At 38.1% G+C, this 12201-nt stretch overlaps 1 protein-coding gene across 2 annotated transcripts in view; it reads right to left on the bottom strand.

The window, feature by feature from the left end:
• SYNPO2 (synaptopodin 2) overlaps positions 1 to 10298 on the bottom strand; it is an 88057-nt gene extending 77759 nt beyond the window's left edge. The window contains exon 1 of one of the 2 annotated variants that reach the window (XM_009634001.2): positions 10170 to 10298. In XM_009634001.2, the coding sequence (XP_009632296.2) occupies positions 10170 to 10298 (129 nt within the window). The remainder of the gene's footprint in view (positions 1 to 10169) is intronic. The other variant, XM_035889648.1, reaches the window with a different exon arrangement.
• Between the last annotated feature and the right edge of the window lie 1903 nt (positions 10299 to 12201).

The raw sequence follows: 12201 nt of genomic DNA, 5'->3' as shown, positions 1-12201 counted from the left end.
ATTTATCCCTTTCAGATTATTTCCATATGCATCCTCTGTAGTTAAATCAGTGGCTTATGGCAGCTAGTCTTTGAAGTGATCTCTGCAAAATAGGAAAATGTAATTTGTGGAACAAAATGCTGATCAGTCTGTTCCAGCCACATCTGTTAAGCTCTAGTAGTTCAGAGATTTCTGTGATGAGAGAGTTCATGCAAAACAGAAAGTTTCCTCTATTTCTTTCAGTCCAAAGGAAGTTCGCTGGAAGCGATGGGCACTATTTTAACAGAGTAACAAGGTTTGAAGTCTGAGGCATCGTTTGCCCACAATTTTCAGTGAATTCACTGAAAGTGAGGCTTAAGTAAGTAGCTGGACTTGTGTATTTAAATAAAAGTACTACCGAGAGAACGATAAGAGAAAACAGAGCAAGAATTTCTGGCAGAGATGAATTTAGAGAGATGAATAGAGAGATGATCTCTTCAAGGAGCAACAGTGGTGGTGGTTGAGTAAAGCTAATAAAACCCACGACGTGATTCCCATCAATTGCAGTACAGCTTGGAAACACCTGATATTATACAGGTATAGACAACCCTTATAATTACTGTTGCACAGTTCTCCATGTAAATGCTTTTCTTGTGGAAGAAAAGCTGGGTTTTTGCAAGACCTTTGGAGCTTTTGCGAAGTGATGTCAGTTCAACTGTTGAAGATGCATCTACAACAAGATGGGTGTGCCAACACAAGGGGTTACTGTCTGACTTGTCCACCCAAAGCTGCTTGGCACTCCTCTCTCTTTCCTCCTCCCTATCCTAACCTGGAGGTTTCTGCACTTCAAGTCTTATAGATGAGCTGCTCGTATGATTGTTCCCTGAGCTCTCAGGCAAAATGAGGTGAGTTAGCAAAGCCCTGGTGTCTAAACTGGTTAAGAAATACCTGCTCATTTTGACCAACACAAGCCTGTCTATTTGCAGAGTTGAAGAAAGCAAGGGGGCAGTTACAAATAGTCCCTCCAACCAGTAAACATTTGCAACTGAGAGATATGTCCACAGTCTAAATTTTCTCCTTAGCTTACACTGAAACATTATCAGTCTTTTAATAAATGGCCTCTAGTTTCTAGTAATGTCAGTCTGGTACCTATTATTAGCAATTATTTCACTCTCTTATAAACACGCAAACTGTAATGCCTTCAACTCAAGTGAGTATCTTTGTCCTTACAAAGACTTCCAGTTCAGCTTGGAAATGAAATGTACAATTACCAAATAACTTGAAAATAAGTTACATTATTTAACAGTGTTATTGGAATACTCCAAAGTCTAAGGGGTTTTTGTTCTTTTCAAGGGAATGACTTCTGCTAGACACAGAAAATTGTAGTAAGTAGATCCCTAGCAAAAACTGCTACACCCTTCCCAATGAGGATTTTTATTCATGGTATCTGCTTCTAATTAAATAATTGCACTATATTCTACATACTAAGGCCCAGTCCTTTGCCCCTTTGAAGTCAATGGCAAAGCTCCCATTGAGTTCATGGGAAAAAATGTAACTCCTTTGTTAAGGCTTCCTTTATAGTATTTTCAACTGTTAGGTTTTTAAAACAAAGATTCAGCTTTGCCACCTTTGCCTGCAGACAACAAGCAGTGCCTGATAATCCTTGTATTAGGCCGAGAGTACTAAGAAGGGGAAATTTGGTCTTATTAAATTATGTTCCCCGTCATTCTGTTTGTTTTTTCTTTCTGTTACTGTAAAGTGCCACAATGGACATATGATTGTCTTGCATTATCTTTGTTTTAGAAACTTTCTTGAAATTCAATATTGTAGCAATTTATGCCATACGTGGCATGTTTATGCTACAGAAAACATATCAAATGAAACCAGCAGTATAGAAGACCATACCTTATCTACTTTCTTCTTAGTTTTGACCCATCACCAGTTCATCTGCTAATGAATTGTAATATAAAACATGCTTACAAAAACCTAAGCATCCAGCTTCCTAAATGGGACCATATTTCTAACATATACTTACAAAAAGGCAAGTTTATAAAATAATGATTCTACGGCTACGCAGTCCAGGATGACATAACTCTCTTGAAGCAAAAGGTTACCCGTCCATTTGGTGCCCCATCCCAGATGCAGGAAGGAGGTATCAAACAAAGAAAGAACTTAAAGGATTCAAAATACATTTCTGTGGAAGTAGAAAGAAGATTTGTTGACAGTGTTTCCCTGCTAAACAAGAAAAGAAAATTTTGTGCTGGGCCCGGGACTGGAGCACATGATGGAGAGCTCAGGGTATAAGTCCATTGGCTCTGGCAAGCTCATAGCAAGGTTTTCGTTATAATTTACCTCCACATAAGCAACAAATAAAGCAGCCACTTCTTCACTGTTCTTAGCACCCCACTGAGAGCAAGGTGCTGAGGTGTTTTGAAGATTTTTGGCTTTCATGATCAAGACCACGTTGTATTGGCAGGTAACCAGAAAATAGCACTTTGATTTTGGTGCACGCTGAAGTGTTTCAGTCTAAATGTGCATTAGTCTCATCCTAACATCCACACTGACTATGGACTACAGATTCTAATGAAGTGGGACAGATGGGAAAAATTACAGAAAAAGAAACCCACTGTGTAACTTGTGTACATTAGGTCTGAAATTTAAAACCTTCAAGCTGATATCCAGGGTTGGTTTTTTTTACTGCAGTTTCATTCCAGCCAACGAACAGTGCTCGTAAGTACTGGTTGCAATCTAAATGTTATCATTTTTGTCCACAGTTAATTCCATGCACAGAATTGTTCCTCTTAAAGTTGAAGCTATCTCTGCAAATCAGTCTCATTTTATAGAGTGCTAAGCATTTAACCCATGAAATATGGTCCCTTAAAGTCATTTCTCCTCTAAATATTTCTGCTGTAAATATGAAGAACTCTGAGTTCTGTATTTGGAAGAAAGCCCTTCCATGATATGCATAAATTGCTAGCTGTATCCTCTCAAACAATCTGACACAATCCTAAATGGCTTTGTAAACAACATTTCCTGTTGTGATATTTTAATGTGAAATTGGCCAAAAGTCTTACTATTACATTCACATTCACAATAAGAATGCCATGGCAGAAAATACAGAACAATGAAATATAATAATGTCATGCAGTGTATTTTAAATGTTTCCAGCAAAGAAACTAAAAAATGAAGCAAAGCTCTATACAAAGCAGCTAATCTAATTTGGTAGGAATACACTCTTTGGGTTTTTTAGTTTGTTTAGTTTAAATCAGTGTGAATTATGTTGTTCATTCTGTTCCATTGAAACCACTCCTAGCATGAGAGTTGGAAAAGTATCTATTGGAAACAAGCACAAATGAATACTACCATGTATCCAAAGCATGCTTGTATTTGCCTAAACACTGGAAAGCATGCCAAAAACACCTTGGTACGTAGTTCTGTATATCCAAAACAGGGTATACAATCAAGTCCTAGTTCAGCCTGCAGTTTTTAAACAACTAGATGGGACTTCAGTACTAAGCATTTCCACTGCCAAAATAGCTGGCATACAGAAGTTTGAAACTAGAAAATGCAGACCCCTACCCTTTGGAAGTACATATAAACTTTTGCTGGTAAAGGTGTATGATTTTTTTCTTTTCCTCATTATTTTTCAAACTAGCAATGGCAGATTTTCAGGAACAGAGTTATTTAGCAGTGGTCTATTTTAGTTAGATTTTGGGAACTTCCATTTGTTCCTCTGTTTTGCAAAATAAATTAACCTAACCTCTATAAAGCCCAGCCTCTTCCCAGTTTGTCAATGGAAATTTTGTCATTTACTTAAACAGAAGCTGAACTATGTCATCTAAACATGTGCAAAAATGTATTGGTTATTAAATTGGGTCAAGGCTTGTAACAGAATCAAAATCCTCTCCAGAAAAGATAGATAAAACTGCAATTTTCAACATAACTCCTTATGTGAAAGAATATGTAAATATGCTGTACGGGATTTTCTGAATATCAGCAAATACTGGCTGTGTCAGATGGTCTGAAGAGTGAATTTGAGAATAAGAGTTTGTCCAGGCTGCAAAGACAAACTATGTTTGGAAATGTATTAGCTAGCAAATTTAAACAAACAGTTTTAAATACAGTCCAAGTATGGCAAGTTGTGTTTAAAATCATGTTGGTTAACTCTAAACTCCCCTTCTTTGCTGCCAAAGTTCAAGTAGCATGTTTTAAACATGGCTTGCTCTGTCTACTGCTAATGCATGAAGTTGTATTCAAATTCTGTTTAAAATGTCAATTGATACAAATAAGGAAATACCAGCAGGGTCATGTTAGCTCAGTACTGAGCCTTTACACACTCTGCTGAGCATCTTTATTTCAAACACAGTAGCATATAGCAAGATCCTACTTGACTATGCATTAACGAGTATATTTTCAGAAGCAGACAGCACCAAAGCACCAACTCCAGCTCCAAGATGACTTTTAATGTCATCTGGACATGATCTGAAACGCAGAACAGTCTCTTACTTCATCTTACTAGAAGGATGATGCTCCTAGGCCATCAGTGCAGAGGCAAGCAGGGGAGCAAAAAAACCACTGCTTCAGCAACTGATGGTTGATACTCATCTGTGTGACTTGGCACGGAAACGAGCTAGGAGCACAGGTATAACACAGCTATATTAATCACGTTTCAACTAGAATGTAGTCACCAGAATCTCAGTTTTTACTAACCTAGCTTTTCTGCCTGGAAATGTGAGCATTTGCCAATGGTGACAATATATGAGGATGACGGGAACTTGAAAAAGTTTCCTTAAACCTTTGTGGAGGGACCAACTGCGTGCTAACATACTGCTCGTATGTGTGACATTGACGTGCTTTGCCTTATCTCAGGACCAAAAGCATAACTGTGCTAACATGTCTTAGCCTCCATTTTTTTTCTACTAGACTCTGTGTAAAGGTCAGTTTGATGAAAGCCACTTTGGGTTGTTCTGCATATGGTAGGTATTTTGGATAAATGCAGGGAGAAAGTCAAACTACCACAACGGAGTCCACCTCTGTATACATCCAGCATTAAGTAATTGTATCCAGACAACAACTTTCACACTGTTGGGTCAGGTTGTTCCCAAGTCTTTGAGTTTCACTTTCAGTTTCAGGTTCCAATGAATCCCAAATGATGAAACTGAGACTTGAATGGAAATCTGAGCATTTTGATGGTCAAATGCACAAGTCTAAAATGACCAGGCAGCCAGTTGTCACATGTCATTACTGAGCCAAAGGGAGAACAACTATTTGTGCAGCAGCAGTCTGCTTCAGAAACTGGCAAAATAGTCACAAACTGTCTAAGTTTTGCATGAAGCCTAGTTAAGGCTGTTGGATTTGAACCCTGAATTATCAAAGTATTTCACAGGATTAATTAGGACTATAGGTAACATTTACAAGACAATGGAAAATTGCATTATATTTGGCATGTCTGGATATAAGAAAATTTCCATAGTAGAGCAAAAATTTTCAGGGTGCAAAGTCACATTGGTAAGAGTTTCAAAATACCCATTAAGTTCTTTCAAATAACTTGACGTTTTAGAGGATAGGCATTATAATTGTAGTTATGGACTGGCAAACTGGCATGGTAGAAATTAAAGGAAGGGAAGTGTTACTGCTTTATTTTTCTAAAAATTTAGTTGAAAAAAGTTGCTGAAAAAGTACATAAAATCTGTCAGCACTTTAAAAAAAATCACTGTGTGTTTCTCCATATGCAACTACATCTTGTTCTGCCGCTGAGGAATCAGGGAGAGACCAGGATGAATGCTCGCATAGGTATAAAATAGGACAACATGATCCCTTTTGAGGGTATCTTTCTTGCTGGGGTGTATGCACGCAGAAATATCTCTGTATCTCCTACATATAGAGCAGAGTACTTCCGGAACGGACATGATCTGAATTCAGTAACAATTGAGGCACCTTGTCTCGATAACATCAGTTTCCCCAATGTCTCAAGCATGAAAACCTACAACACAATTGATCGTATGGATTTTTAAGCATCTGTTCATTTTTACTTTTAGGATACTGATAGGAAAAAGAGGACTGAATTTCCTTTGACGTGCTTAGAGGTCTGATTCCTGGAACATCCGCCCTTGAATACTAGAATTAGGTTAAGTTCCCAAAATTAAATTAGCAAGACTTTGACAGATAAAAACAATGACTTAATCAAATTGCTGTTTGATGTAGGTAACAAATACATTGAGAATAATGTACCTGTGTTGCAACCAGAAAAATTAATGGAGTTATATCATGGTTGAATTATAAATCTAAATCATTTATAGGACAGCTCCATTCAGAGAGAGACTTCTTAAAGGGTATAGCTTCATTATATATAACATAGCTGGCATTGTTAAGTGTTAGTAGAAAAACTCTTGGGACTTTCTTTCAAATGCTAGTCCAGAAAATCATCCATTATTTTGTACATACAATTTCTACATATTTTAAACGAAAAACTGCAAAGAAATTTACAAGAAAAAAAATAATCTATGATACTCATAAAAAAAGCATTCTTTCATCTATCTCACAGTGGAAACCGAAAGGACATCACATGTCACTTTGCTCTTATATATCTTGAATTCTTAGCCATCTAGGGTCACTGTTGTACTGACATTTCCCAACCGTCTCCTGCTTTGGGAAAGCTATCCTACAGTGCAGTACTGACGTGGTTTAGTGCCTTGGTGCATACACAGCACAACTGATACAACCACTGTTTTCCTTAGCTTTATACTCCTGATTATCTTTTTTTTTTTTAAAATAACATTTATTTATTAGATATGCTTCTTAGCACAAGATGTCTTTTGAGACTTGATTATTTTTAAAGTCATTGTGGTATATGTGGACAGTATATAGAATATGTAAATTCTTTTTAACTGAAAATGAATTTTTATGGCGTGTTTACAACATTAGTGGACATAACAAAGTAAGTTGATGTACAGAACCAGGGTTGGGAGGAGGAGGGGTGTTAAACAGTTTGTATGCCTCTACAGAAAACAAGTCAAATGTTTTAAAGATTTACATTTTGAATGAGCGTTAAAATGAACAAACAAAATGATACTTTGTGATACCTTAAAAAAAATCCATTTGTTGCAGTCTCACATCTAACAAGTTACTGAAATGTCTAATCTAATCTAATGGTTGTAAAATTATTTGGAGATGAATGTTTCCTATTTCATGTGCTGGTGAGAAAAAATACCAAGATATTTCTTGGGAAGGCAAAAGGTTTGTCTTTATCTCTCTGTTAACACTGCATGATAATGGAAGACGAAACTTCGTATTACAGGCAAAACTCTCATTGATTTTAGCGGGAATGCTTATTGCATATATGCTTTAAGAGCTAGGCAATAAACAATGGGGGGAAGGTTTACGTATTTTTTTATAAATGTAATAAAAGAATAATTTAAAAGGCATAAAACAAACTGGTAAAAGTTGCTTCTGGCAGTGAACTGCAGTGACTTATTTCGTTAGCTTTGAAAACAGTGTGTTTCCTTCATCAAAAGGGTAGATAAGTGTGAATTTAGGATTTTTGTATCCTGCCACATTTTCATGGATTATCTCATTTCCCTCCATTTCACATCCCTCTCCCCTTTAGATCTGTATCACAGCCACTGCTCTGCTCATGACCGGGGCCTGAGTGCATTTCCCTCTGCAGCAGTCCAGAGGTATAACCGTGCTCAGGTTTTGTTGGCAGCCAGGCGAGCAACCCCTCTGCAGCCTTCCCAAACCAGAGCGGAGGCACCAAACAGAAATACACGATTCTGACAAAATCTCGGTTGGTGTAAATTGGCAATGACCCACTGGTTCTATGGAGCTACATTAGTATGCACCGGTGGATAAGCTGAACCTTGAACTGAAAAAAAAAAAAAACCAAAACCAAAACAGGTTTTTTATTGTGTTTAGGAAACACAACCTTTGGATTTTGGAACCGGTAGGAAAATTACTATGCACCGGTTGGGTAATTCTTTATTCTTTCATGAGTTATTAGATTCCATTTTCATGGATAACAGAATAAAAGCTGAAAACATTGCCTCTCCCCCAAAAAGGTCACACACAGTGTAGCTGCAGACCCCCCACCTCGCCGTGCCTCAACCTGATGGTGGTGCCTGACCTGGAGACCCACGTCTGCACGCCTCTGAAAGCCCAGGCTCCCCGGGAAGTATGGCGAAGCCTGCCGACCTCTGAGTCCCAAAGAAAGCTGTGGCCTGTCAACTCCCAAGTTTCAGGTTTTCAGCCAGATACTAGTGTCAATTTTCAAATCTCACTTATCCTGGCCAAGTCGTAAGCGTGGAGAAATGAATGATCTGGAACTCATAAAGCACCCAATCCACCATGCTTGTAACAGTTATATATGCCAATATCCATGTACTCGTACAAAGGGTGTTCTGAAGTATTGTATTACGTGGCCTTTTGATTGGGTTCATTTGCAAGAAAACAAACTCACGCTGCTTTGGTTTTTCTTCTAAAAATGTATATTATTATTTTTCTAAATTTAGGTAAATTTTACTGGTGGATTTTCCCTTTAGAAGTAAGGCACAACTGGTACCATGTATCTAGTTCTCAAATCTCAGATTTTAGTGGTAAAACAGAACCCAGACTTATGTGCCACAGTCTAGGATGCAAATACGAAAAAAAAAAATTGTATAGCCCATTTTTACCAAGAAAACTAAAGCTTACTCAGGATCTTGTGTTCAAACTACTGTGCTTTTTGCTTTTGGTTTTATGTAATTAAGGCCACTTGCCTTTTTCCGTTACTTAGAATTTTTTAAGTTCTAGCTACAAGTTTCACTAGATGGCAGGATTCCACTGTCATCTATTATGAGTGGCTTTACTTGCAAAGCAACAGTTGCCCATCGGTAGGAAAAAAATTTAAGCATGTTAAAGTTTAGCAAAATATAAAACCAAACAAAAAACAGTAATGAGAAAAAGGATACATACAGTCAATAAATCATAGCTCTGTTACTGAATATGATTAATATTATGGGCTGGAAATCATTGAAAATAATAGTGAAAGATAATGTTTTCTTGCAGAGGAACTAAAAGGACCTTCTTTTATAAAATGAGGTAGACTTACTGTTTCTGCTATTTGTGGAAAAGTTAACTGATCCAATAAATAAAATTTAACTAATAAGTATATTGACAGGTTAAGAAAGTTAGAGCTTAAATAGCTAAACTACTGATCTAAAATACTACATCAAAGTACAAAAAAAACTTAACACTCAATGTACTGGATTACCAAGGTCCTAAAAGGTGGTAAGATACATTTTAATCTCTCTCCCTCAGTTTAACAAGGCAGAATTCATTGTGTGATGATCAGTCCCAGTATCATTTCATCCAGTGGTATTTTGCTGACCTCGGAGCTCTGAACAAAATTTGTCCCTCTCGACTAGGAGAACAGAATGCAGCTCCATACAGTTAGATAATCCTTAATAACCGTGACAAATCTTCATTGCTGCACCAGTGAAGAAGCCGTTGCAATGGAGTGACCGCTGATTTTTAACAAAACTACTTTTTAACTATTTAACTATTTAGCTATATTATTTTTGCAACTTGGGGTTACCAATTCTTATTTTTTATTTATTCTGAATTTCTACTGTCTGTTTTGCTCCCATTTTATACATGAAGGTAATTTATGAAGTGTTCAGTAATTTTCAGTGTTGCTCATGAAATATAAGAGGGAATGTTTGGCATCTATTAAAGCTGCTTCTAAGACTGGATAACTTTCCGAAACCAGAGATAACTCAGTGTAATGCTTTCCAGGATTCCCAAAATAGTAAGAACATTTTCTCATGATAAAGCTGTATTTATTCTGTGCCTAGAGTAGAAAAAGTATCATAAATAGATGACTGAAACATTTCCTAATATGAGATTCAGTTTAGGGATATGCCGAGTGCATTCAAAACCTTACAGTGACTCAAACAGGAGCTGAAAGGGATACATCATTTCACAATTTCAAGCCTTTAATGTTTAAGAAAATGTTTGCGATGCTTGCAAGCTACCAAAAAGTAATCATTCCTTTTTATTGAAACAAACATAATCAGCACCTGTAGAATCTCTACAAAACATGTTAGCAAATTCAAACAAGCGTCACAGTAAGATCCATGCGAACCATTTCACTAGAAGCAGCATATATTTAAGCAAACTATTCTCTTCACTCGTGTCAACAAAACACCGATAACATCTTTGTCTCATGATCCTACCTTGGCGATTTGCAAAGGCTGCTTTTGCTCCTTGCCACCTTGCAATCTAAAGCCCCAAGGCGCCCCTCCACTCATAGCAATGCAGAGATAATCCCCTGTGCCCATTTTCCTGGTGCAGTTAGGCAGCATTCATTTACAGAAGAACATGAAAAATTTGTCTTGCAGATGTTCAGCGAGCTGGAGATTTGTCTGCCAGGCAGAGCTGGAGACCCAGAGCACCACACTGTTGCTGCTGCTGTGTACTGCACTACAAATGTAGTCATTCAGAAGAATGTAAGAGCTCCCTCGGATCAAGGGCACAGCCCACTCTTTCGTCAGATTTCTACGCTCAGCCCACCTTCAAAGTAAAGTAAGTAACGTTGAGGAAATGCACACAAAGAGACTCGGCCATGAGGCAGAAAAGGCTGTATTTAAACATGACTCTCATGACAGCTAAATCAAAACAACAGCAAAAAGAAGTGTACATTTCCCAGTGACAATTTAGGATGTAAGTTTACTTTAGTAAATGGTGCCAGACGTTTTAAACTCTAGTTTCCCCATTTCTTGCATTCATACTCCAAACAAAGAAGAAAGCAGAATCTCGAGTGAAAGATCACATACGTCCTCTGAATAACTGATACACTTAGATTGAACTAGGTTTATGAAAATGCACTTCCTGCAGCACTGCAGGTATAAAGAAGAAAAGCTTTATAACTTCCCTGTCTTGGAATTGCTTGTTTTGCTGGTTCTCTCTAACCTCAGTATAGTTTAGTGTGCACTGCTATTTAGCAACCACCTGAACTGGACCTGAATTGGACCTATTATTTGGACCCTAATAATACCTGTTCTTATGCAGCCTGTTGCTTTTCCTACCAGAGAGGGGAAGACGATTAGTGGAATGAAGTATCAGATCTCTACACAGATGCTATCAGTGGATAATTTGCATTGTGTTATTAAAGGGAAACCTTACTATAAGCATGAAAAAAAAAAAGAAAAAAAAGGATTCAGTGGGAAGTGAATTTGCCGGTGCCTTACAAGACCTGGGTTCAGTCCTGTTCCTCATTCCTGACTTGGGGGTAATTCAGGCTGTAAACAGCTGAGCTTCTCCAGGTCTAGCTGGAGTGCTTTAAGAGGTGACTGTTCTTCAGCAGGGGATGAGTGTTCCCTTAGCTGCGTGTCAACAACTGACAGCGCCGGCGCTTCTACTCACCTCAGCTCGAAGACTTGGCTTAAATCACATTCCATTTTGAACTAAGCTGGTTCTAAAGGACAGTGCTCAGCAGGTGGGCAGAAACATCTTTAACAGCTAGACTAATTTCTGAAACAACTCTTGTTTGAGACCCAGGTTGCTGGGGGTTGATGTCAGATTCCCACAGCCTAAATTCCACCAAGGTCCCTGTACGCAGTGGTTTTGGTTGGCTGGTTCTAGGTCTTCAGAGATGGCAGGGCAACAGGAAACACTCGGCATTTAAGTTACACAACTTTGCATCTAAGTGCCCGGTAACCGTTGAGGCTTTAAGCCTCAGGCTGTGTGTCTGTCACTTAAGTGTCCCTGGAGTGATGCTTCCTTACACTACAGCTACGTTCTTTAAAGACCATTAGGCAAAATATCAAGGTAGAGACAGGATCTTCTGTTAAACTGAAATATTATGGCCAGAAAAAGTAGACAGGCATTTAGGCGCTTGAGCCCTTCATCAGGCCTCTGAAGACACTAAGGTAACTCAAAGACTGGGTGGAGACAAGCTCCCTAATCAAACAGAGGAAAATGTCACTCTCTAAATATCAGGATTTAATGGGAGGAAGAGTGTTTGCTTTACTGACTACAAGTCAAAGGCTCTGGAGAAGCAAAACAAGCACAGCTTGCCATATAATTAAATACTTAAGGAAAACATTATCAGAGAAGCCATACTCAGAAAGGGAATGGTCTTTAAAGGAACTTTGCTAAACAACCTCTGAGTGAAGACACCTCGTTTAAAATAACTCAGTTCAAGGTGGGTAACTGCTTCTTACGATCTTGTGCAATGTTGATTTGTTGCTATAGCAGATGGTTTTT

This window comes from Egretta garzetta, unplaced genomic scaffold (genome assembly GCF_000687185.1).
Source record: "Egretta garzetta isolate BGI_Z169 unplaced genomic scaffold, ASM68718v1 scaffold342, whole genome shotgun sequence".
NCBI classification, from domain to species: domain Eukaryota; kingdom Metazoa; phylum Chordata; class Aves; order Pelecaniformes; family Ardeidae; genus Egretta; species Egretta garzetta.
Note: the sequence above shows the minus strand (reverse complement) of the source record. Positions and strands in the feature narration are given on the sequence as shown.